Source organism: Podarcis tiliguerta, assembly GCF_965153285.1.
Source record: "Podarcis tiliguerta genome assembly, chromosome: 12".
NCBI lineage: Eukaryota > Metazoa > Chordata > Lepidosauria > Squamata > Lacertidae > Podarcis > Podarcis tiliguerta.
Window position 1 is genome coordinate 39,449,924 of NC_139545.1, and position 27,708 is coordinate 39,477,631.

General features: G+C 40.6%; 2 protein-coding genes across 3 annotated transcripts in view; both read left to right on the plus strand.

The window, feature by feature from the left end:
- Positions 1–1,532: 1,532 nt before the first annotated feature.
- The window catches only part of LOC310661070 (uncharacterized protein), a gene marked incomplete at its 5' end in the record, with an annotated part of 128,101 nt that continues 101,925 nt past the window's right edge, over positions 1,533–27,708 (plus strand). Inside the window, 2 exons of the mRNA XM_083406832.1 lie at positions 1,533–1,956; positions 3,636–3,785. Coding sequence (XP_083262958.1) covers positions 1,533–1,956; positions 3,636–3,643 — 432 coding nt within the window. The 3' untranslated portion in view covers positions 3,644–3,785. The remainder of the gene's footprint in view (positions 1,957–3,635; positions 3,786–27,708) is intronic.
- On the plus strand, positions 11,959–27,647 carry LOC310660795 (phthioceranic/hydroxyphthioceranic acid synthase-like). 2 transcript variants are annotated; one of them, XM_083405976.1, is made up of 8 exons: positions 11,959–12,096; positions 14,260–14,333; positions 15,056–15,209; positions 16,972–17,132; positions 18,657–18,860; positions 19,882–20,063; positions 20,310–25,835; positions 26,328–27,647. In XM_083405976.1, exons 2-8 carry the CDS (start codon positions 14,279–14,281, stop codon positions 26,328–26,330), a joined length of 6,285 nt encoding a protein of 2,094 aa, XP_083262102.1. In that variant the 5' UTR covers positions 11,959–12,096; positions 14,260–14,278; the 3' UTR covers positions 26,331–27,647. The 2 variants fall into 2 exon arrangements, with proteins under 2 accessions (XP_083262102.1, XP_083262101.1); XM_083405975.1 differs by lacking the exon at positions 26,328–27,647 and having other exon boundaries at positions 20,310–25,945.

Consider the following 27,708-nt stretch of genomic DNA (forward strand, 5'->3'; position numbering starts at 1 on the left):
CTAACCCAAATGGAATAAAACTTACTGTCTGGAGCAGTTCCTTTACTTCTGGATGCAAAGAGGCCTTACACTGAACATTGTTACTGACTCCAGTACTCAAACCACATAATTAAAAAAGCTTATTTTAAGGGAGATAAAGGTAAAAAAGGTGGGGAGAGAGAGAGAGGGAGAGAGAGAGAGAGAGAGAGAAAGGGTGGAACTATTTAGGCCTGGGTAGCACAGATAAGCAGAACTAGTTGCACTAATAACAACCCTAGCTGAGAAATCAGACACAGTACAAATTTTGCTTGGGCTTGTTAGCCAACCCTCATTTTTAGCAGCCAGAGAGGTTCTGCTTTCTGCTCTACAAAGGCTAAATGAGCAGGTCCTTTTTTGTTTTCACTTTCGCAAAGAAGGGGGAGGGGTTCCTATGGGTGAAGAGCTGTGCGTCAGATGATATGCATTTCAAACAAATCAGCCCATCACGCTGACATAATCTGGTGGAGGTGTTGCTAAAGGTTAATTCAGGGCACCAAGCTTTTTGCAGTGGGGCCCAAATTTCAATCCCCTTGCTCCCCCTCTTTAAAAATATTTTGAAAGCTTTATTTATAGCGCAGTTGGAAGTCCTGCATAGAATATTATTCTCCAAACCCCAGTCAACCACCATATTAATTTTCTAGAGGCATCAATGCACATCAATTACATATGCAAATTATATGAAAATTTATGTGCTGGGCCTAGGCTCTGGATCATTTAAGTTTCAATTTATTTATCTACATAATTTATTAATCATTTTATATCAAGGGAACCTTTTTGACCAGATCTCTCCCCATCCTACGGTCCAACTTTGACATGTGTGTAGAGGCAACTGACAGATAAGGTGGTCCCGTCAAAATTGGCCCACAGGAATGGGGTAAGATGGTGCCCAAGCAGAACTGAAGTCCCAATGCATCAGCTGATGGGTGGTCCCTTCTGCTGGGATTGGTTGTATGTGCAGCTGATCTAGCCCTATCTCTACCTGCCCTGTGCCTGACACCACATGTGATGTCAGATGTAGGGCAGGTGGGTATGGTTTGGGTAAAATGGCCTTATGGGCCAAATGGCCTTATGGGCTTGGCAGGCCAAATTTGCCCCATGGGCTCAAGATTTTCTGCCCCTGATTTACATCCAAGCATGTCCAAGCTGTGCAAAAGAAGTAATTCAGGAAAAAGCATAAAATGCATTTTTAAAACCTAGAGATTGACACAAGGCATAGTAATAATGTGCATCATTTTGAAAGAGGCACTTCTTGGCATTCTTGCGTTGCCAGAGATGCTGCAATAGCTTCTTTTCTAATTACTTACTAAAATTAAATGTTTGGCCTCCACTGAATGCCTCCACTTGCTGATGCAGGTGCGTTAGGCATGGGGAACCTCTGACCCTAGTGGTTTGACTTCAGATCCTGTTCGCTCCAGTAAGCATGGCAGCATGCATCAGGCAGACACAGAGATTCATATCGGTCACATTCCGTAACGTGGGAAGCGGCTCCATCGTGCCAGGAGACGCTTACCTGGATGGTTCAAGGATTTCACCACGCCCGGGATGCGCTCCAGAAAGGTCCGGAGCCAGAGCGCGCTGTCGTTTCTGAGAGAAGCCTCATCCTCCTGCAAGTAGTAGAAGAGGCGCAGCGCTTTGGCTGCCCGGACGGGGCGCGCCGGCCCATCCCCGGGGCCCAAGTCGAGGCCTCCCAGAAAGGGGGGCAGGAAAAGGGGGTTGGCAATGAGCGGAGGGACGTAGAGCGGGAAGGTGAGGTGGGGCAGCAGCGCCTCGATGCGCGACCCGCCTTGCACCAAGCTGAGCAGCGGGTTGGCGCTGCTGCAGTTGTGGCCGGGGCTGCTCCGCGCGCAGAGCCGGGCGAAGGGGAGCGCGGCGCCGTCGGGGCTGCGGAGCCCCCGCACCGCCTGGTCCAGCGCCAGCAGCTCGGCGAAGGCCTCCCGGGTGAGGAGCGAGCCTCCGCCGCGGGCCACGGCCAGGAGGGAGGCGAAGGAGCCCTCGGTGCGCGCGCGACAGGGGCCTCTCCACGCAGTCCGTGTGGCAGTCGAGGCGCGCCACCGCCTCATTTCCCTGGAACTTTTTCTATTTCTTCTCACAGCGGCGAAGAGAGCCGGACTCAGGACGGAATTAAGACCGTTATCCGAGTAAGCCAGGCGTAGGGCAGCCCGGCCCCACTTAGCACGAGTTTCTAAAATATATCGAAAAGGGGGAATTGAGCGGGAAAAGATGGTAAAAATGGCCGCTGGGCGGAGGTTCGCCCTTCGGGAAACGCCCATCCGTAACCGCCTCAGAAGTCGGTTTGGGGGGATTCTGAGGGGAACCCCCTTCAGCGACGGCATCAGTTTCTTGGCTGCAATCTGGCTGCTATGTCTGAGGGAAACTCCGGAGAAAATCCAGAACGAGAGGGCGCAGTGCCTTTTTAAGCCAAGATGCAATGAAAGTGATCTTTTAACCAGTAACCCGTTTAACTGGGAATTTCCTTCTACTCTACTCGACTTTTTCCGCAAGGGTGGGCGACCTGCGGCTCTCCGGATGTGCTTGATGACTGGCCGTTCTGGAGAGGGAGTCCTAACATCTGGAGGGCGACTGGTTCCCCACAGTTAATCTAGGCTGTGTTTAGAAAAACAGATGCACATATACCATATTTTTCGCCCCATAGGATGCACTTTTTCCCCTCCAAAAATGAAGGGGAAATGTGTGTGTGTCCTATGGGGCGAATGCAGGCTTTCGCTGAAGCCTGGAGAGCAAGAGGGGTTGGTGCGCACCGACCCCTCTCGCTCTCCAGGCTTTGCGCACCGGGCTCCCACGGCTTGCGGAGAGTTGCCTGTTCTGGGGTTGGGGGAAGCTGGGGCTTCCCCCGCGCCTGGGGGGGAAATAAAAAGTTTTCCCTTTATTTCCCCCCCCCCAAAAAAAACTAGGTGCGCCTTATGGGACGGTGCGTCCTATAGGGCGAAAAATACGGTACTATATTGTTACAGACCGGAACCATTTGTTATCCTCAGCAAACTTAGCCGCTTTCCTGTTCACCCCCAACTCCAGATCAGTGTGAACTGGTTAATTTATTTTTCCTCACTTCACATAAGCTTTCCTGCTTACAAGGAGGAGCAAGTACTTATTCAGGACATTGAAATTCTTCTACCTATACACACCCTTTGGAGTCCTGTGGCATTAGAGGCATCACCAGAGATCATCCACACATTTTCAAGCCTGTCTTTGCAACCCTAACGACTGGAACATTTCCAGGGAAAAAAGAAGCTGAAAATATAAAGGCGCCAAGTAATGCATTTGCGTGTTTTGTGTTTGCACGGCACAATCGCAGTACTAGCCAGATTCCCTTGATTTGCTAGCTCATCATCATTTGGATGAGCTCCAGCCTAATGAAATACTGGATCAGGGAGAAAGTTGGGTTATTCTTTCAGTTCTTCCAAGAATTTTACTATGCAAGCTGGTGTTTCTTTCAAAGACTGTGTTCATACTTCTGTTTACTGTACACTTGCCGCATTTCCAGTGCAGAGTTTTTAATTCATGTTCCCATGACATGTTATGTATTTTGTACTCCATTATAAAATACTGCTGACTGGAGTCCTTAAGCCACTCCTAATTTGTCTCTTTCCTGCCATCAGCACTCTGAAACAGAAACAAATCTGACAGTAATGAAGCTGTCCTGATGAAGGCAGAAGTCGAAGGCAGAAAGAGGCATGAAACACACTGGCGGGGGGGACGACAACAACAACTTAATAGCGCTCTGAGGCAGGAATGTGAACACACCCCAAGTATAAAAAAAAATGTATTTTACTTTCAGTTTTACTTCTTATGCACATGACCTGATTTTTTAAGGAACTTGCAGCTGCAGCTGCTGTTTTGATAGTATTTAGCTCCTTCTGATAAAAAAATTAATGATGGGTGTGCCACGTATAAATATATATATATTTTAAAAGCTTGCTGAAGACCAGCTAGGATCCAGAAGAGCAAAAAGGCACAGTTCTTTAAAGCTAGCACTAAGAAGATTTCACAGAGGTTGAATGAAGCAGTTTCGGAATAAACTGTGGTGAGAAACTGCAGATTCACAAGAGTTCATGAATCTAGAAATGATTATAATTATGTGATTGCCAAGCAAGTTCTGTTCAATGCCACAGTGAAGGGTTTTTGGGTGAAACGTAATTTGGGACACAAGTAAGGCTTATATGAGGGGCTTCGGGATACAACAAATAAATGGCATGGAAAAATAAAAGAAAGGAAAATAATATTCAAGAAATAATAAGACAGATGAGAGACAAAATAAATTGATCAAAAACCCAAAAAATGAAAAAGAAAGCCAAAAATAAAGATCTTACAATCACATATTTCCAACTTATTAAAATAAGGAAGTAGAAAGTAAAATAAAATGCATGAGACTGAAGGAAGGTGAGGACAAGTGACCTCACCTAGGCCCGAAGTCACCCCCCACCAAAGCAGGCTCAAAGCTTCTCAAAGCTTTTCAAAATCATTTTCTCAGCAGCTAAGCATCAGAAACATTCCGCTCTGCTGTGACAAAGGTAGAGAACAGTCCATTGTTTCTCAGGCCTTTCTCATGCCTTCTGGCCTTGCTAAAAAACCACATTGCAACTTGCTTTCTGTCTGGGAACCATGCCAGAACAAGAGATTGAAACATATCTGAGCACTCTGAAACCCCTTTCCTGGGAAGGGTGGCAAGAGTCCACAATAGTCCCAAGACAGCTTTCTGTTCATGCTCAGAGGACTCCTGAGGGAGGAGAAAGGAGGAGGGAACGAGAAAGGGGTATGTATGCTTGTGCACATGACTGTGAATTCGTGCATGCTTTTTGTGACTTATCACACTTGCTCCTTCTACCAGTTCATGGATGGTAGAAATAAAAGCCTTTTCTCAGAAACTATTCCTTGAGCATCTGTTGACTCCCACTTCCCTTTCCTGGGCGCAATATTTTTCCCACCCGAGGGCAAAGCCTCATAAGGCTACAAGACAAAAGATATTTTCAATTGGCCAATAAAGCCAGCAGGATAACAGGATGAATCATAAACAAAATAATAGATCAAGGAGAAGAAACTACTGCCCCGGAAAAAATTAAAGTTTTATAAATTACTACAAAAAGCTGTATAAAACAGAGTTTAAAGATGAAAACAAAATAAAAAGAGTATTTGTTACAGAATAATTTACTGTCAATATTAGAAGAAGAATATAAATATTTAAATGCCGACATAGAAATAGAAGAAACTGCGCAAGTAATTAAAAAGATAACAAACGGGAAATTGCCAGGGCCTGGCGAAATTTCAATGAAAATCATGTATGTATAGACATAATGTATGGATCACACAATTTTACATGTACCACCTGCTTCCCCTAAAATATTGCAAAGAACCATGGCAACAGCACAATGATGAACAAATGTGAGTGATCCAGGAGACCACCCAGAAACTTATTAAGAGGTGTATAAATCACCTAAGTAAATACATAAATCTATATTTTAACTGGGGCTGCATTATCTTTCTCTCGTGTGCTAAAGAAAGCAAGTAAGGAGACAGAGGAGAGCAAAATTTCCAAACATTCCTTGGCTTCCCATCAGCTGGAAAATGTAGCCATGGAAATTTCCTTATTATGTAACAGACTGCCCCAGTTTGACATACTAAAATAATATGCCTTTCATGCTATAAATATAAATGAACCGCATCTGTGCACCTAGTTCCCATATACGCTAACAATCAATATTAAATGTTGATTAGCAATAGCTCTTACTGATTCTCCAGATATAATTCTATTTAATTCTTGTCACCTAGGCAGTCCAGGGCCCCTATGCACACTGCCCAGGCATGCGCCCTGGGGAGATCACTAGGTGGTGTGACTTCAGACCCAGAGGTGCACTTGATAGTCTCTGGAGACAGATAGATGCCAACAACAGTTCCTCCAACAATAAATTCCACAATGCTTTGAAGTTGTAAAAGATATGGAACAGTAGGTAGAGAAATAAATGTCAAGTGATAATAATCAGTCCCATATTTCTGCTGTAGTTGGCTAAGATAATTAAATAGCGAGTATAATTCTCTGTGTGCTTGTTTTTTAAAATAAAAACCATGTTTAGGACTCTCTAAGATGATGTACTTTCAACACATATGGAAAAATCTGCAGGCCTCACTAAAGCTGCAAAGAAAAAAAGGGTTTTGTTTTTTGCCAAAATCCAGAGGAAGAAAAATAAAAGCCAAAGCCTTAAAATGGTTCAGAAAAATAAATCTTCCAGAAATCTTTAGTCTCAAAGTCTCTGACAATCTTTAAATGAAGCGAGGTACCAGACCTTGTACGATGAAAGACAAGCTGTGAAGTTTTGTGTATTCAGCAAATATGATGTCCAACACCGAACAGTGATTCTGGATATTGACTACTGTTTCGTAGAATTCTTCGTCAGCATGGTTAGTAGCACGTTGTTAGTAGCAGTGACTACATGATTACATGTACAACTCCCATAAGCCCCACTGCCTCGTGTGTCATAACCACGCTGGATGGGGCTGATAGGAGGCTGGTCTAAAGTGCTGTTTCATTTCCTAATTAGGTTAACATACTTCATAGGGGCATAGAAAAGTGAATATGTCACATGCAAAATCATCCAAGCTTTTGTAATATGCCACATTGTTTCGTTTCCTAAGAAAAGATGTTTCCTTGTTTCATTAATATAGCAGCAGTGTGGGATTTTATCACTTCCTATGTATTATATTTTTATCCTCCATTTTAAACATTTGTTGGAAAATAATAAAATGCCCCTTTTGATTTGCTTATTAGCAACCTTCTTCACAAAATGAAGGTTCCTCATCTTGTGTCTTTGAGGTGCATCACCAACCAATGCATGTTAGCATGTTATTATTTTACAAAGATCAATAATGATTTCATGAGAATTTAGTTTTATGAACCATTTTGAATCATCTTCTTTTGCTGCTTTTGTTTTTGATGTTTTCCTTTTTCCTTTTGCAGTTTTACCTGGAGCGGCTGGTTTATCCATGTGTGATGGAAGTATATCACCTTAGAAAGTCATGAACATGGTTATTAAAAACAAGCACACATAGAATTATAGTTCCTATTTAATAATTTGAGCCAACTTCAGCAGAAACGGGACTGATTTTCATCACGGATACCGGTATGTATTTCTCTACCTACGGTTCCACATCTTATTTTTAAAATTTGAAGTATTGTGGAATTTGTTTTTGGAGGAATCGGACATGGAGGAAGGGGTCAATTTCCTTCATCTTCATCTGTCCTCATCTTGGTATAAGGAAACATTTTTTCTATTTACGGATTTATTCTAGGCATAACCAAATTTTGCTTGTTGAACCTTGTCTCATTAGATAAGTGTTAAAGCATTCCCACTCCTTTTGAACTACATCAATTGGTTTATTCCTTAATGATTCGGTCATTTTTGTGAGTTCCAAGTACTTGCTTAACTTTACTTCCCATTCTTCTCTAGTAGGGATCTGTTCACTTTTCCAGTACAGTACTTGGCTACCAGTACCCCAGCTGCCGTCACTACGTATAGAAATAATTTTGTTCTTTCTTTTGGGATATCCTTGGTTAAAATCCCAGGAAGGAATGCTTCTGGTTTTCTGGGAAATGTGAATGTTAATAGTTTTTCCATTTCTTTGTAGATCGTGCCCCGTAATTTTTTTATTCCTGGGCACAACCACCACATATGAAAGAAGGTTCCCACTTGTGATTTACATCTCCAACATTTGTTATTGTAGCTTTTGTTGATTTTCGCCAGTTTTACCAGGGTTAAATACCACATGAACTGCATTTCCATGAAGTTTTCTTTAATTTGGTAACATGCCATGAATTTTAATTTTATCTTCCATAGCTTCCCATTTTTCGAATTCTATCGGATAACCTAGGTCCACTTTTTCATTACATCTTTTATTTCTTTGTCTTTTAAATTCCAATTTAAGAGTAGCCTATACATTTTTGAAAGTTTTTATTATTATTTTGTAATCATTCTTTCTCTAAATTTGAGGTTTTGTTATTGAATCCTTTCATTTTTTGTCTTTTTCTAGGACTGCATATAGCTGGTGGTATTCTAGCCAGGTTATTCCTAACTTTTTTAACTCTTCATGTTTCTTCAATTTAGGGCAGTTGTTTTGTTCTTCTACTAAGTCCCTATAAACTGGCCAGTTATTCCTCGTGTGTGTTTTTTTTGTGTGTGTGTGTGTATTGCTGTTGCTTCAATAGATGAGAGCCACCATGGGGTTTTCAGTTCCAGTAGTGGTAGATATCTTTCCCATACAGCGTACAGGGCTTTCCTCACTATATGATTTAGGAATCCTCTGTGGTTCCTAACTTTGTCATGTCCTAAATAACTATGCCAATGATAGACATTGTCCCAGCCATCTATGTCCAATATTTCTGTATTTTTTTAACAATATCCAATCTTGGATCTAAGTCAGACTTGACGCTTCGTAATATAATTTAAAATCCGGGACTGTAAAGCCTCCTCTATCCATAGTCTTCGTTAATAGTTTGAATTTTATTCGTGGCTTTCCCCCCTGCCAGATAAATTTTTGCAAGGTATTTCTGCCAGTCTCTAAAACATTTAACCCCATTAATGATTGGTATAGTTTGAAATAAAAATAACATCTTTGGAAGTATTGTCATTTTGATTATTGACATCCAAGACAAATTTAGCCTCCCCCAGGTCTCCAAATCTTTTTTTATTTATTTGTATAAGTTTATATTTTTGTTTGTAATCCAAACGCCCAAATAGTTCACTTGGTTAGTTTTAATCCTGTTAATCATTCTAGTACTTTCTGCTCTTTTTTGTTCACATTTTCCACTAATAATTTGGATTTCTCTTTATTTAGTTTGAACCCCGAGACTTTCCCAAATTTATTCATTTTTAAAATGGTTTCCTGTATACTCTCGGCCGGATTTTCAGTGGTTATGATGACATTGTCTGCGAAGGCTTTAAGCTTGTAATACCTATTTCCTAAATTGATACCTGTTATTTTTGGTTCATTCCTTATGGCTGTTAATAAAGTTTCTTGTATAGTAATAAACAAAAGCGATGACAGAGGGCATCTGTGTCTTGTTCCTTTTTAAATGTTGAACTATTCCGTAATTTCATTATTTATAATTAATTTTGCTTTCTGATTGGCGTATATAGCTTTGATTCCATTAATTATCTTGTTTCCTAGTCTCATTCCTTTGAAAGTTTTCAATAGGAAATCCTATGAAGCACTATCAAAGGCCTTTTCAGCATGTAAGATTTTGTGATCCATTCATTATGTCCCTGCTTTCCCTAAAATATTACAAAGAATCATGGCTACAGCACAATGATGAAGAAATGTGAGTGATCCAGGAGACCACCCAGAAACTTATTAAGAGGTGTAGAAATCACCTAAGTAAATACATAAATCTGTATTTTAACTGGGGCTGCATTATCTTTCTCTCATGTGCTAAAGAAAGCAAATAAGGACACAGAGGAGAGCAAAATTTCCAAACATTCCTTGGCTTCCCATCAGCTGGAAAATGTAGCCACGAAAATTTCCTTATTATGCAACAGACTCTGCCCCAGCTCGACATACTAAAATCATATGCCTTTCATGCTATAAATATAAATGAACTGCGTCTTCACACCTAGTTCCCATATATGCTAACAATCAATATTCTACTAAATCCCTATAAACTGGCCAGTTATTCCTCATGTGTTTTACATGTAATAATGTAGTCACTGCTACTAACAATATTTTTTGAACAACATATAAAGTCAACTACAGGTGGTACATGAGCACTGTTCCACAGCATTTGATATATTCATTTACATACATTCATTCTAAATATGGTGGGGCATGTATTCTTTTTCATTACTGTTTGTATTATAATTTATAATTTTTGTAAAGTGATATGTGCATGCAGGTCATCGTCTGTAAAATTTTAGTTTCAGTTTATGAAGCTATTCTATATCCTCCCACCACTCTGACGAAGAATTCTACAAAACAGTAGTCAGTCTCCGGAATCACTGTTCAGTTTTGGACATCATATTTGCTGAATACACAAAACTTCACAGCTTGTCTTACATCGTACAAAGTCTGGTACCTCGCTTCATTTAAAGATTGTCAGAGACTTGAGACTAAAGATTTCATTTAGTACTTGTTATGGTTTGAAGGAATTCTATAAAGATTGTTTATTGTGTATGTATATGGTCATTGTGTTGCCTAGACATTGCTGACATACTCTTTGCAACACAGGGGTTTGTTTGGTTACTTCCAGATTTTTCGGGCTACAATTCCCATCAGCCCCAGCTAACATGGCAGTGGGGTTTATGGGAGTTGTAGCCCAAAACATCTTAAGAGCATCAGGTTGGGAAAGGTGGCTTTAAACAACAGCATTTTATCATACTAGAACGGATTCAGAACAGGGAGCAGGAGGCTATCTCACTTCACTAGTCCAAGCCTTCTCCCTCACCACAAGGCAGGCCCACTTAGCCACCAAATACCCCAACCAACTCTTACCAGAAAGATCACAGCCTGCCACAAGGAGAAAATAGTTGCACTGCATGCAGAAAGCTGCTTATAAGGCAAATACCCCAAGGTGAAATCTTCCAAATGTGAGTGATCAAGAAGCTGTGTAGGAAACCTGCTTGGATATGTTACACCCATTATCCATCTGCTATTTTTGTGTCCTTGATTGTTAATATATGGAGGCAATCCATTTTTTTATTTAAAAAAATGTTATTACAGTCTCATATATTGATAAGAGTGTTGTGAGTGCCAGAACCAAAAGGACATTTAGGCAGCCACAAAACAGTTGTTGGCACTCCATAATGTTGAGTACTGCCACAAAAAACCCCTATATGCAGAACAAACCAGGAGAGCAGTAATAAGTCAGATTAGTGAGCAGAAGAGCAAGATTCACATTAATATCATAGAAGCTCTGTTAACTACATATATTGTCCAAACATACTCCCAAACAGCTGAACGTTTTGTCCTAGGACAAATACTTAGTATTATATAGGTGTAAGGCTTACTAGATTTTCACTTTAAACTTTGTAAATCCTAATGGACACAATGATTTAGCCTCATACTTGTAACATCTTTTTGCAGTTAATCACATGAGAAGGTATTATCATAGCAATTATAAACTATGACTCCCAGAAGCTGAGTTTATTCTGTTTTGCCCTATGTATTATTTGAGTGAAATACTTCATCTTATAAGGGACGCGGGTGGCGGTGTGGGTTAAACCACAGAGCCCAGGACTTGCCGATCAGAAGGTTGGTGGTTCGAATCCCTGCAACGGGGTGAGCTCCCGTTCAGTCCCAGCTCCTGCCAACCTAGCAGTTCGAAAGGACGTCATAGTGCAAGTAGATAAATAGGCGGGAAGGTAAACGGCATTTCCGTGTGCTGCTCTGGTTCGCCAGAAGCGGCTTAGTCATGCTGGCCACATGACCTGGAAGCTGTACGCCAGCTCCCTCGGCCAGTAAAGCGAGATGAGTGCGCAACCCCAGAGTCGGCCATGACTGGACCTAATGGTCAGGGGTCCCTTTACCTTTATTTACTTCATCTTAGGTAAGTGCTCTAATTGTGTTTGTGTAGATCTGTGTGTGTGTGTGTGTGTGTGTGTACACACACACGCGCACACATAGATAGATATCTGAATGTATGGCGAGAGAAAGATAGTATGTATTATTATGCTGTATGTACATAGCACATTGGACTTACAGCTAAGAATTCATCAATGCAAAAATGCTATGTGGTAAAAAGAATTTGTTTTGGTCAGATGACAAAGCATACTTTTTTTTGGAGAAGCAGAAGTCTGTATTCAATTGGAAAGCAAAATATGAAAGTTGCACTCCATGGGAACTTCCCAAGCATGATGTAATGGAAAGGTGACCATGAAAAAATGATGAGCTAGCCAACTCGAAACCTTTATAAATGAAAGATGCAAGGAAGTCTCAGCAGTTCTAGCACTTACAGAACCTTAGTATATGAGGACTTGCCCCCACTACGGTTATAGCTTCTTAGCGAACTTCAATGTATACACAGCACAGAAGATTTCACCAGCAAACTTCAAAAAGCTGTGTACATTAAAACAACTGGAGGTGAGTCTGAATAGCCTACTCTTGTATGTATTGATGACTTTGATTGTTGTGCATGTTTACTTTACATAAGAATATAGTCTGTTCCTTCAATTTTTTTTGCATTTTTATTTTATTGTTTGCAGTTTACAAGTATCTGGGACCCAAATAGTTTATTTGCTGTGGGCACGCTGGGTAAAATTTTGAAATCCTTTGTATTCTAATAGCAGCACAGCTCTATTCTATCCTTTGCATACCTCATACCTTGCAGAAGGCCTGGTTGTGCTGGATGTGGCATGCAATTTGCACCAAATGTTGTTTGAGTTCTTTTTTTACAAAATGTGGCCATAGAGGTTGCAGTAGAAGAGGCTATCTGCTGTTTTGCTGCTACAAAAACAGTAATAATTCCACTTAGCCTTATATACACTAGTGGCTAAAATTGTGGAAACCTTTTTTAAAAAGTGTATTTCCGAGGTTTGATGGCTCATAATGTAATGAATGATATGGTTTGAATGGACCAAAAATGGTTGAAGACCACCACCACAAAATAGATGCTGTTGATGAACTAATAATGAACTGTGTTCATCAAAAAGCTAATGGTATGTGCATGTTCTGGCCAAGTGAACGGTACACACAAAGAAGCGTAAAAAGACTGGCTGTACTACACTAGTTACAAACAATGAGTGTTGTAACATGCCAAAGAAAGGGAGAAATGCCAAGATTCAGATGAACAACAAGAAGACTATATAAGATGAGACTTTTCAGATCGGTCTGTGTGTCTGACGCAGACGGGATTCCCACTGTCTGGTCACCCATAGCTTTTACTGAACCTAATCAATTCAGTAAAGAGCCGGTGAGTATGGATGTGTGAATGAGTGCATATTCCCTGTCTTGTTATATGCTATGTTTGTTAACCAATAAAGCAGTATTATATAGAAATTCCAATATATATTGGTTGTCTGAGGTTACTTGCACTTTCCTAGGGTACACTGGGTCTCATCATGTTAAACACCTAAACAGATAAAATAATTCATACCAGACTCCCTGCAAGGTGGGCAGGATAGATAGTCTGTTGATGCCAATGCCTAAGCCACTACCGCTCACATTCTGCAACCAATAAAGTTGTGGCCTAAATTTTGCCCATTAACATTAACCTAAAATTCTGTGTCCTTGTATCTTGGGGGTGGCTTGGGGCTTTGACACACAACCTATTTGGTCATAACAATAAAACCACTTTGTTTTGGAGTAATACCATAAAATTATATATCAATGGAAAGCTAATTTAATGAGGAATGCAATGCAACAAAGTTTATTCAACTATCTGTATTCTATCAAAAGGTATAGCCAAATAACCGGAAAAAGGAAGCACAACTTGCTTAGGTTGATATGCAGTAGCTTTCCTTCATTTGAATGTAGCCAAGGAGAATGAGTGTTTAGAGAGCCAATCAGGTGTCATCTTGTTTTGGTATTACTGGTGGGTGGAGGAGTGGTGTTACGAGCTATCAAATCTTGGAAATACACTTTTCCCAGAAGGTTTCCACAATTTTGGCCACTAGTGTAGATGCCTTAATATTTTACATTAGGAAGATGGGAAAGCATCTTTGGACAGGTCAGACTGTCTGTACATCTGGCCCAGTATTTTTTAACTAGCTGGCAGCCGGCACTCCTCAGTCTTTCCCATCACCATCTGATGGTTTTGGCTTGAGATGCTGATGCTTGAACCAAGGACTCTTTGCATGGAAGGCATATGTGCTATTACCACTGAGTTACAGCCTCTCCTTTGTGCTCTCTTATGGGGGGGGGGGAATGCACTACGAAATAATTAAGGAGCCCCTACTCCCAGCTGTTATTTAAAAAGGGGGGATGGGACAGATGAAGATGTATTTAACATCATGTCTACTTTGGTCCCCAGCGGTAACTAGAATATATTGGCTCCATCTAAATGTCCACTTTCTGGCTGGTGCTTGCCATTAATTAAGCCAATAATGATTGGTCATTGCCATTATGTTCCCTTAGGATTATCCCCAAGTGACCACACAGAAATCATAGAATCATATCATTGTAAAGTTGGAAGGGACCCAAGGGTCATCTAGTCCAACCCCCTGCAATGCAGCGCTCACCCTGTTGGGGAAACATATTTTAATTTTAGATGTGGATTCTTTGAACTAATTATTTTATACTTTTCAGAATAAAAGTAAAAAAAACGATGGAAACTGAGGATGAAATTGCCATTGTGGGGATCGGATGCAATTTTCCTGGAGGTGAGCACTGCTCCTTTAAATTACATATTAAGTTTAAGTCAATGTGTAGTGGGTGCTACCAGAGATCTTTATATTAGAACTAACAGGGAATATGATTATACTTCTAGTGCAATGATACAGCAGCATTCATATAGCAGCTTTTTAATGATCATAATCGGTATCAGCTCACGTGGTAAGGCTGAATCATGGATGCACACTTCTGATATACAGTTCTATGATAAAATAATATAGAATCATAATATCATAGAACTGGAAGGGGCCAAGAGGGTCATCTGGTTTAACCCCCTGCAACGCAGGAATCATTTTGCCAAACATGGGTCTCAAAGCCATGACCCTAAGATTAAGAGTCTCATGTTCTACTGGCTGAGCTATCATGTTGAGTTATTTACTCAGAATTTTTTAATTGTCTTATACAGTGGAACTTTGGTTTTTGAGCATCTCGGAAGCCAAACGATTTGGAAGCCGGATGCCAAAAACCCGGAAGTGAATGCTTCTGTTTTCTGAATGCGCCTCAGAAGTTGAACAGCTTCTGAGGTGCGATTCTCCATTTTCTCAATGGACTTTGCCGATCGCCCATCGGTTGTCGAACAGTCTTCCAGAGCGGATTACGTTCGACAACTGAGGTTCCATTGTAGTTTCTGTCAAACGAATCACACCAATAGAATTTAAGTTTCTATATTAATAAATAAACTATTGGGAAGTAAATAATATATTTTCAACAGGTGAAGGAATTGATAATTTCTGGCGAGTTCTAGTGGAAGGCAGAAACTGTGTTGTAGAAATACCTCCGGAAAGATTTGAAATCAAAAGCTGGTATGATCCAGACAGTCACAAACCAGGAAAGACGAGCACAAGACATGCCGCTTTTACCGAAGAGTAAGTGTTAACGCTTAATCACACGATGGTGGAAAATAAACTGTGAATCAGCTCCAAGGAAGCAGAACACTAAACTGTTTTTAATATTTTTTATTGTAAAGTAATTTGCCTAAACATACACATTTGGTGTATGTTAAAGAAAATAGATAATGCATTTCAAATACACTTTTCTATGTGTGATACCAATCATTTTTTCATAGGAAGCAAAAATGGTTTTGGTGCTATAGGCTTGAAGCAGTTTTGCTTTAGCTTAATATGATTGTCCCATGGACGGTACAATTCCTGATGAGTTCAATGGGCTTTGCTCCCAGGTTAACTGGGTATAGGATTGCAGCCTGAACTGTATAACTATTTAAGTCAGTTTATTTGGAAATAGAATTTACTGCAAATTGTTTCTTAATCTTAATTACACAGTATGTAAATTATTTTCGGAATCTGTGGCTACAGCATGTGGGTGCGTGAGATGGTGGACACTGGCTTAAAAGTAGCTTTGAAAAAGAATTGGATCATAGAAATTTGTCCATCAATGACTATTACTCAGGATAACTAAATGGAACAGCTATGGGTTTTTTGTTTTGTTTTTAATCCACAAATTTAAACTGTTTCAGTTTGTATTTTAATAGATGTGCAGTTGTTTCTTGAACATCTTCACCAGAATATTTTTTATATAGCCTATTTACTCATGGAGGATTTTATTGTATTTCCCTTAATCATATGGCAAATCCTATTTTATCTCTTTTTTTTTGGCAATTAAAGCGTCCATTTGAACTGGGCTATCAACTTGTTTTGTTGCATCTACTTGTTTTATATATAAAACAACATCCATAAGTTATTATCCAATTTTGAGAATAACTGCATATAAGCAGTGAACACTTGAATACTGTTTGTGAAGTAGCAGAAGAGGACTTTTGCCTTCCTATCCTGCAAATGAGCTTTTCAGAAACAGCTGTCTGCCCAATATTGCAAATAGGATGCTGGACTAGATAGGCCTTGATCCTAATGGCTGCTTAACCAGTCACAGGGTGGGCGGCTTGGAAGCCAGCCACAGCAAGCTCCTATCCCTGGGGAGCAACACCTGAGCAAGGTGGTCAGCCATTGGAGAATTCCCAGGCCAGCTGCCAGGGATATGTGGGCTTTCCTGCCATCTGTTTATTTGAATTTCATTTTATTCAGTGTTTTGATAAGAGCTGAAACTAGTGTGGAATCCGAAATATTCAGGCATGTGAAATGTTATGACTTGGATCCAAAATCTAGAAGAAAGCCTCTTCCCTTTGTGGAACGCCTGTTTCTGATTCAACAGAAGAGAGTAGTCTTAACTCTAAATAAGTCCTTTCATTTGCAAGAGCTCTTTCACAAGACTTTCCACTAGTGCTTTTCGAAATCTTTGAGTGCCCCTCTGTATTCTAAAGCTTGTATCTTTATTTACCATGTGTTTAATATAGCCTTTTGCTAGTAAGGTTCAGAACAGCACCCCTACATTTTCTCCCTCTACTCATGGTACTTTGGATCCAATTCTACAAATATTTATGTCCAGTATCCTAAGCCACTATTAAGTAGTGGCTCTAACTTTTCTTCTATTTTCATTCTACCTTCCCCAAGAACTAATGACCAAATTATTAAAACCTTTTATTTTAAAATGATTAATGGAAATAATTTTCTAGAAGTCAAAATATTTGATTGTCTTATTAATGAATGTGCTATGAGTTGGTTGCGTATTATTTTCTCCTACTTACAATGTTATTATCTGACTTCTGTTTTGTAGGTTTAATGCATTTGACAACAGGCTTTTTGGAATTAATGATGTGGAAGCTGAGCGTATGGATCCCCAGCAAAAATTACTCCTGGAATGCACATATAGAGCACTGGAAGATGCAGGAGTCCCTAGAGAAAACATAAGTGGTTCAAAAACAGGGGTTTTTGTTGGTGAGATGATAATTTGAAGCTTAAAACAGTTGCACTAACTTAGGAGCATAGACTGGAACATATAGGGCTGGTCTACATAACTCTCTTAGGTTGCAATCCTATACACACTTAAAAAGGTAAAGGTAAATGACCCATGACATTTAAGTCCAGTTGCGAACGACTCTGGGGTTGCAGCGCTCATGTCTGCAGACAGTTTTTCTGGGTCATGTGGCCAGCATGACTAAGCCGCTTCTGGCGAAACCACAGCAGCGCACAGAAATGCCGTTTACCTTCCTGCGGAAGCAGTACCTATTTATCTACTTGCACTTTGACATGCTTTCAAACTGCTAGATTGGCAGGAGCTGGGACTGAGCAATGGGAGCTCACCCCGTCACGGGGATTCGAACCCTCAACCCTAGGCTCAGTGGTTTAGACCACAGCACCACCCACGGCCACGTACTTACTTGGGAGTAATTCCCATTAGCTTAGATTCTACTCAGTTATGAATAGAATTTTCCTATTGTGGTGGTGTGTTAATGAAGTCTTATGAACACTTAAGGTTCATTTGCAGATCACTTAAAAACAAAAAAAAAGTGATTGGTAAGGGTGAAGTAGCACCCAAATATACATCAGAACATTTGAAAAATGGGTTCAACATACCAATATTTATTGAACAAATGAACTTTAATTGATGTCAACAGGTAACACATGCTAATGTAATTCAGCCCACTGTTAAAGATAATTGAGAGTATCTACTGCTGTGACTACACAATATTTTTGAAGAAAATGTGAAGTTGTCTATTCAGTAAATATAACTGTGCTTAAGAGCATTACAAGCCAAAGAAAGTTTAAACTGATATAATTCAAGAAACAAACATGTATCTATTGGTTACATGAACAACGCTGTTGATGGTGATTAATCAGTTACATGATTTGCAGTTTTTAAAAATAAAGTCTAGTGTATTAAGAGAGCTGTTGGACTTTATGATCATTAAAAGAACTTCTCTGACTATCAGCTGCTTTGAACAGAACATATAAATACGGATTTTATAGTAAATAAAACACATAAACAATACTATGCTATAAAGCAACATTTATGCAGTATTTCCAATATTCAGTTCAAATTTGAGGAATAATACGGTTTTCATATTATTAGTGATGTATGTAAAACATTCTTGTAAAACATGATCATTTGTACAGCAACGCTGTTAGGTAGGTGAACTGCATTCAGGTTTTATATACTGGAGACCTGTGGAGAGATTAGCAGAGAGCTAGGAAATGCAATTTATGGTGGATTTATTTTTTTTAACCCTAGTCTCACAACTTAAAGTCTATCCACTTAGCTGATCAGTACTCACAAACCTGAATAGCTGCATAGCATTCCCTTACGAAGATGACTCATTGAAAAGCCTAATCTTGTTGTGTAGATTGAAGCATGTTGTGTGTGGCAGATCTAGAGCAATAAATGCAATCAAGTTGTTCAGAATGAATACTGTACTCTCAATGTACTATGCTGGTAACACAGTACATCTTTGGTATTCACAGGTATGATGAATCAAGACTACAGGCTAATGAGTGGCAGAAACCCCAATGAAGCAAGCCACTACGATGGCACTGGGACAGCAATGAGCATAGCTGCTAACCGGATTTCATATACATTTAATCTGACTGGGCCATCGGTTGCCATCGACACGGCTTGCTCCTCATTTGCTTATGCTTTGCACTTTGCTTTGCATGCAATTAAACAAGGTAATGAGATGTAATAGTTTTCCATTCGTTCATATTCTTCCTTTCCTCTAAGGTCCTCAAAGTGGCAAACAAGTCCCCACTCCACGCGATATTGCCTCTCATATTTTATTCCCTATTTAGCAGCATCAGTTGCAAGGCACAGTAAAATATTGGAATATGTTTCTGGAAAGGTGTGAAGTTTGTATGTTGTGAAAGCCTCCCCCCCCCCCAACCCCCAGCCTTCTGAAGGCCACAGGCACTCACAAATAAGACTGACATATTTCAAAGTATAATGCTGGGATTTATCTTGGTCTTCCTTACACTATGCTTATTGCGGGCCAGTTATGTCATGTCATACAGGGTGCATTTTGTAATTTAGGTATGTTGCCTCACAGACCATAAACTCCAGTAGGCAAGCACTGAATGGAAGTGAGAGAGAAAAGAGCTTATAGGAATGATGTAGCTAACCGTAAGTTAGGAAAATAATTTTACATTAATTTAGTGACAAGTTGTAGACATTTGCTTTACTCACACTAGAACATTTTAAAGAGAACAACAGATTTCCCCTCACAAACAATGAGAGACTTACTGTTACATGTTGAGACCCCGAAACCACCCCCTCATTGATGAATAAGACACAAGGGCACAGGTATTAGGTTAAATGTTATTGGGCAAATTTAGGCCACAACTTTATTGGTTACAGAATGTGAGTGGTTTTGGCTTAGGCATTGGATTGACCCGACTATATCTGACTCCTGCCCGTCATGCAGGGAGTCTGTTAAGGGTCAACCACGGATAGGGGGAGCCCCGTCCATGCAAACCAACTCGAGCTAACCCAGGGTTCCTGACAGGATCATGCCATGGCCCTAGCCCTGCCCCAGGCTTCGGACAAGATCCACACCCCTGGATTCCTTTAACAGAATGCCCTGAAGCTTGGAGGGGCAGGCAAATGTGTGTGTTTTTATACCAATGTAATCTTTTCAGAAGACTAAATACTGAGCCTTATGCTGAACAGAAATGCATTCATTATTTTACCCTACAGGAGACTGCGAAGCTGCTCTTTGTGGAGGAGTGAGCTGCATAATGGATCCACAGGTCTTCATAGCTCTTAGTAAAGCAAAGATGCTATCCCCTGAAGGAGTCAGCAAACCGTTTTCTATAAAGGCCGATGGCTATGGAAGGGGAGAAGGTTGTGGAGTTCTTTTGCTGAAATCGTTAAAGAAGGTATGAGTATAGACACGGGATTCACAAACTCCTGACTCTTAATTCATTAAACCTAGGAATTATGCCTAATTCTATTTATAAAATAGTCATAGCTGGTAGAATGCTCACCATGTCTCATAATCTTTGTTATAAGAGAGAGAGCATATCATAAAATGTTAACTGAGTTATATTGCACTGGCTGTGTTTGCCATCCCTATGTTTCACAACTTTAAGAAGCTTTACCTCTTTTCATCTTCTTTAAAATAGGCGCAGGAAGACTTCAGCAAAATATGGGGTGTCATCAACGTGAGTGCAGTCAACCAGAATGGAAGATCCGTCACACCAATCACCAGACCATCTCAAGAGGAACAGGAGAAGTTGCTGCTCAGCATCTACCCAGATCGTGTTGATCCATCTGTTGTGCAATATATTGAAGCACATGGCACAGGGACACCTGCAGGAGATCCTGTTGAGGCAGAGAGCTTAGGTAATGTCATTGGTCAAAAGAGGTCTCCTAATCTGCCCCCTCTCAAGATTGGCTCCGTTAAAGGGAACATTGGGCACACAGAGTCAGCTGCTGGGGCAGCAAGCTTAATCAAAGTTCTTCTCATGATGCACCATGGGAAGATAGTCCCATCCTTGCACTTTTCAGAGAGCACCAGCAGCATAAATACAGGGAAACTGAATCTCTCCATCCCAACAACAGTGGAGAAGTGGGATGAGTCTGCTGAATATGGCAGAGTTGCTGGAATCAACTGTTTTGGATTTGGGGGCACCAATGCCCATGTGGTTGTCAGACAGTTTAAACAAACCCAGGTTATTTCTCCAGTCCAAAGGCCTGTCGAATTATTTGTCATTTCGGCAGCTTCAGGAAATTCTCTCAAACGGGCGATAGAAGACACAGCTAGGTACCTTAATACAAGTGACTCAGTGACACTCCCAAATCTGGCCTACACATCTGCTTGTAGAAGAAGCCATATAAACTACAAGTACAGAAAAGCATTTGTGGCATCTTCACTACAGAAACTAGAGCAACAGCTTTCCCCTGCAGTTGAACTGGAAACAGCTCCGCTGAAGAAACCGCCACAATTAATTTTTGTATTCTCTGGTAACGGTCTGGATCTGAAAGGGATACCTGAGATATTGCTAAGGTCTGAGCCAGTGTTTAGAGACAAATGCAAAGAAATAGAAAGGCTGTTTCTAGAATACCTTCCCACAGGAATCCTAAAATCAAAAGAAAATGAATACAAAGATTTCTCCAGGCCTGAAGTTGCCCAGCCCTTACTCTTTACACTGCAGGTGGCCTTGGTTACACTCCTGCAACACTGGGGCGTTAAGCCAATTGCTGCTGTTGGCCATTCAGTTGGCGAAGTAGCTGCTGCCCATTGTGCTGGCTTGATTTCCCTGGAAGATGCTGTCAAAGTCATCTACCACAGGAGCAGGCTGCAGGCTAAAGTCACTGGAGGCAGAATGCTGGTAGTTGGCAACATTCCCGTTGCAGAGGTGTCAGCAGCCCTTGGAGCATATTCAGGGAAAGTCTGTGTTGCAGCGTTTAACAGTCCTTTGTCATGCACCTTATCAGGAGATGAAGCGTCTATCCACGCCATTCAGAAAGATCTGGCTGAGCGCTTCAGTAAAAGAAACATATTTCTTCATGTTTTAAATGTGCCAGCTGCATATCACAGCCAAATGATGGATCCAGTACTGACTGAGATAGCAGAAAATCTATCAGAATTAAAGAAAGGGAAGCCAGAGATTGACCTAATTTCGACAGCAACAGGGAAGGCCGTTTCAGATGGTGATTTTGTTACAGGCACCTACTGGGCCAGACAGGTTCGGGATCCTGTTTTTTTTGCAGAGGCTATAACAACTGCAGCAAAAAGCAGAGATGATCCTGTATTTGTGGAAATTGGTCCCCAGCGTGCACTGAAAAGGTATATAATTGAAGCATTAGGGACACAAGCTAAAGTTTTTCCTTCCTTGCACCTTGACAAAGAATATATGACACTTCTCACACTTGTTAAAGGCCTTTTTGAATTGGGAGTCAATCCAGATTGGGAGCACATCTATGCAGGATATCAGGGTGTACCTGCAGCCTACCCCAGGTATCAATTTGATCATAAGACGCTGATGTCATTTTTAAACAGGCTCCAACAGGCAACTCAAACCAAGCTGAACACAAACCACCTGTCAATTCATAATGTCAGCAACGGCAGTTCAGAATTCAAGTATTCCATATCTCAGACAGTGACTCCCTATTTGTACGAGCACAAGCTCAATGGTGTTGCTCTGGTTCCTGGTGCCTTTTTTGTTGAACTTGCTTTGTCAGCTGTGTTGGCTAGATCAGGAAGAAAGGAGCCCTTAAGTTTGTATCAGATGAGCATGAAGTTTGAATCGCCTTGTGTTTTAAGTGAAAATTCTCATGATTTGAAGCTAAAAGTGGTATCACAAAAGGAAACAAAAGATTTCAAAATACTGTCCTCATCTGGTGCGGTATATGCATCTGGACAGATCACATGGAACCAAGAAACCTTTCTTGAAGAAAATAACATTTCATATAGACATGTTTTTCAGCGTTGTAAATCAATTGTCAGAAAGGATGAAATATACGAAGCATTATCTCGTTTTGGATTTCAGTATGATTCAGTATTCAAGCAGCTAAGTGATGTGTTTTATTGTGAAGAACTGAAGGAAGCCATAACCACCATTAAGGTGAACAAGCAAACCAGGGAAGAACTGCACAAGTATTTTATTCATCCAGTGATATTAGACTGCTTTCTGCAAATGGCTGGTGTGATGACCACAAAAACCAGGAACAACTGTACAGGGTTTCCTTCCAACATAGGCAGCCTTGTAATTGTCCGACCTTTGGAAGAGGAAATGATGATATATCTGAAAACAAGTAAGTCTACTGAGAACTATTTAGAATTTTGTGGATGCTTCACAGATAAACAAGGCTCTGTTTTGGTTGAGATTAAACGTGTTGGGATCACTCTTCTGAAGAGAACGTCCAATAGTGATGATCCTTTCCTTTTTGAAAATCAGTGGAAAGAGGTAACCCCTTCCCGGATTATCCAAACCCCAGGAGATGCACCCAGAGCTGCAGTGTTTGCTGACAAAATTGGAGTTTCTCAACAGCTCAAAAAATATTTACATAAAGATTCTAGGTTTTTGATGTATGAAGACTGGGAGCGATTACTGGTGTCAGGAAGCACAAATTCAGCTGCTCAGGACAAAATTAGGCTAGAGGTACAGGACTACAGTGATGTTTTGTTTATGTGGGGAATTCAAAGATCAAATGGAGAAAATCCTGAGAGTGTTGTTGCAAGCTTATCCAAATGTTGTGAAGCTTTCCGGCAACTTGTCGTTGCATTGAGAGAGAAGAAGAGTCAGGGTTCCATCAAGATAATTACATATAGAGCAACAGGCAGGACTGTAGACCACATTAACCCTGGCTTGGCTTTGTATGGGATGGTAAGATCCTGCATTCTTGAAGTTCCTGAAATCACATTTCAGATTATTGATATCGCTTCAACAAGTACAATGGACATAGCAGTTTTAGCAGATGTTTTAGTAGAAAATGAAGCAGATAAATATCCTGAAGTCTGGATTAATCAGGGGAGAATTTACGCTTCTGAAATTAGATGTACACAGGTTAATGGCAGGTCCTATAATGATCCTTCTCAGCCTCTTCAAGAATCTGAGCTGTCAACTTTTTACACTTCTGAGCCTCATGAAGTAAGAAATCTATTTGCTGAGCCAGCTGACCACATTGAGAGTTCTCTTGATAATCACAATGTTGAAGTGCAAGTTGAGAAAATAAGTATCCATTCTGAAGACTATTATCCTGTTAGTGTTTCCAGCTGTAACTTTGGAAACACATTATACTGGAATTCACAGACCATTGATAAATACAGGTTCTTGGCACTGGACTACAGTGGGACGGTGGTTGCAACAGGCAGTGATGTAAAAAAGATCAAAGTGGGAGATCATATTGTATCATGCTACCCAGTGGCTGCATCTTCAAGAATCAGGATTCCAGAAGCAGTGTGTTTCAAAACCCAGAAATTTCCATGTTTTCAAACTGTACCCTATGTCTCCTTCTTCAAAATAGGATGGGAAATTTTGCACCAGATGTTACCAAAGATGAAACAGAATAGATTTTTAGGCATTATTTCTGATGAACCACGGTCGGTTTTGTGTAAAGTGCTTGCTTTGTCAGCTCAGGAACAGGGCTGGAACACCATCTGTACAGCACTTGACAGCAGCCTGGAAAAAAGAGTAGCTCAATGCAACGCCCTTGTCTTTCTGCCCTTCCTAGAAAGATTACCCAAAGACGTCTTAGCCCGTCTTTCACATCTTCAGGATGTTGTGGTAATCGATGGCAACCACCATTCTGAACACTTGCGATCTCTAATTGGAAGCGGTCATGAAAACTTTCAAATTCATATTCTCAGTCTTGCAACCATTTTTCAGAAATCATCGCTGAAACATTCCCACAAGCCTTTCAGTGACTGGTTGAAATCAATGCAACGCAGGCAATTCAAGGGCTTGCCTTGTTCCGTTTTTCAGCCGACAGAAAACAGTGAGAGCATAGACACGATAACATCCTACTTTACCTGTAAGGCTGTCTCATTTGCTGTGCTGAAAAGCAATGGGCAGAACAGGTGTATTTCTGACATACCAGTGCGTGAAGCAAAGCGGAAGATGTTTAAGCAGAATGCTGTTTACATAGTCATAGGAGGACTCACTGGGCTTGGCTATGAAACTGTTAGATTTATTGCTCAAAATGGAGGAGGATGCATCGTGATCCTTTCAAGGAGAAAGCCCAGCATTGAAAAGCAGAAGGAAATAAGTGATTTGCAGATTCAGAACAAGTGGAGCAAGATCATCAGTCTGCAGTGCAATGTGATTTTTTGGCCTGAGGTTGAGAAAGCAATCAGTTCAATCAGCAAAATCTTTCCAAAGTGTCCACTCAAAGGTGTTTTCCACGGTGCTGTGGTTTTGCATGATGGGCGCATTGAAAATATGACGCTCTCTAGCTTTGAGAAAGTTTTAAGCCCAAAGGTTGCTGGTGCCATCAATCTGCACCACGCCACTCAGGGACAGGCTCTTGATTATTTTGTATGTTATTCATCTGTTGCTTCCTTCATTGGAAATTCATTGCAAGCAAACTACGCTGCTGCCAATTCCTTCCTGGACCTTTTCTGCCAATTCAGAAGAAACTGTGGACTGTCAGGACAATCCATCAACTGGGGTGCCTTGAATCTGGGACTACTGGAAGGTAAAAATCAACTTCAAAAATTGGTGGAATCAAAGGGTATATCAGTTCTGCAAGTGGATGAGATCTATGAGAATCTTAAAACAAGCTTAACTCTGAACCACGCTCAGCAAGCTGTCGTGAAGCTGAACTTCAAAACAATGCTCAACCATTACTATCGTCAAATTCCAGCAATCAGAAGTCGCCTGCATACAATTATGATTGAACATTTTGGCAGTCAGGCTGAGCATTTTGAACAAGCCATGTCCAAGGATTTTGCTGCACAAAAAACTGAAGACTGTATCATATCATTGGTGAGTCAGCTCACTAGTACAGATCCAAGTGACATTACAACGAATACACCCCTTTTGTCCCTTGGCATAGATTCCATGTTGGCCATGACTCTGCGCAATCTCATTTATCAAGAACAAAAGGTTGATATACCACTTGTGAAAATTCTTGATCCTCATAGCACAGTGCTTAGTTTAGCACTGCTTTTAGAAGAATGTTCTAAGGAACCTGGGGAACCTACTGTATGTACTCGAGTATAAGCTGACCCGAATATAACCCGAGGCACCAAATTTTAGCACAAAAAACTGGAAAAACTTATTGACTTGAGTATAAGCCGGTTCACCACACCACAAATCTGCTTTTTGGCTGCTCGTTCCTCCTCCGCTGCTGCTGCCAAGAGCCTCCCTATAAAACGAAAAGAAGATATTATTATGGAAAAACTAATACTGAACCATCTTCAATAAAAGCATCCTGGGCCGCTCATCCTTCTGCCACCGCCTTTGCCGCTCGCAAGAGCAGGCATAGGAGCCACGGTTGGGAGAGGCACAGCACAGCTCCTATGCCTGCCCTTGCGAAACATGGGCGGCGGCGGGACTAGCGGTGAGAAAGGGCTCCTTTCGGGCTGCTCGTCCCTCCGCCACTACCGCCTCACTCAAGTATAAACCGAGGGGGGCTTTTCCAGCATAAAAATATGTGCTGAAAAAGTCGGCTTATACTCGAATATATACGGTAAGTGATTTCTGAGGGGAAAATGAACTGTGAAGTAGAAATCTGAAATATCTTTTCCTAGCTTCAGTGTTGATTTTATTTGCATCATTTTTAAAAAATCTAATTTTTCTATTAATAGTGACCCTCAACAAGAACCATAATTTGGATTAACTAAATAGATGTAATTATAGTCTTAGTTAGTGCCAACTGCTATTTCACCACAGACACCGGTAATCATTTATATCTGCTGACAGTTAAGCTTTTCATGTGAGGACTTATCCATACTTACCTTGTGCTCCACTCTTTCCAGACACAGGTTCGTGCTTTAAAGCTGTGTCTCCAAGCATGTGTGGTTTTTGCCCTAGAGCTTTCCCTGCAAAAACCCACTCTTTAGCTCTCAGTCGGTGCAAATGTCAATTCAGGCTTTCAGTGGGTTGAAGTTTGCTCTGACTGAGTGCTAAAATGCAGGTTTTCATGGGGAAAGCTCCACAGCAAAAAAATAAAGGGGTGCTGGGACATGGAGCTTTAAAGTACTGTATGGAAAGAGCAGAGGAAAGGTTGATAAGCCCAGAGGCTCCCGAAAGAGCTTACTCTGAACCATTTTGGGGCCTTCTTGGTTTGCCCTTCCTAATGTCTTGGCATGCTTAAGACAAGTAAAGTGGTTTACGGGGATCACTTGCCCTTTATGAAAGGGTGCAGAGGCTGAGCTTGAGTTTGAACATTAAACACAGGATTTTAAAATGAATGTAAAATGTGTTTCAGTTTTGTTTTTTAATCTAAAAGTCATTTGCTACACTACAGTATGTTTTGTATGTTTATCTTCTCCCTTTTGAAAACTGATCAAGGAAATTCAAACAACCATTACAATACAGAGCATTTTTCACTGTGATCTCACAGTTTCCAAGGGAGATACGGCATAGTGCTTTGCTTCTGCCTCTCCTGGGTCTTTTAAAAAGTGAGCTGAGCAGAGGGCTGTATTTGGAGTTCAGTCCTCACTGCCATTGGCTGCCTTCATTCCCAGGTCTGTATGCAGTATAATTAACATTACACTTTCTATAGATTTTGCAGACTTTGGAGGTTAGTTAAGTATCATATTAGTTAACTTTGCATATCATGTTTAAAATTGTGAAGTTCATATCCCCCCCCCCCGATTTTTAATGTGGAAGACGTTTTTACCTTCATTACTACTTTGTACTTGCATATTTTATAATTTTATGCTATACAGCGAAGTCTTTTTGCTTTTTGCTTTGCATCAAAAATAACCATTATTACTCTTTGTGGTCAAATAAATTACATTGTTTTTAATCAGTTAATAAAGGTGTACTTGTTTTTAATCAGTTAATAAAGGTGTACTTTTTTGTGATTAAATGGAATGTTTATTCTTAATGTAGCCTTATGAGGCTTTGC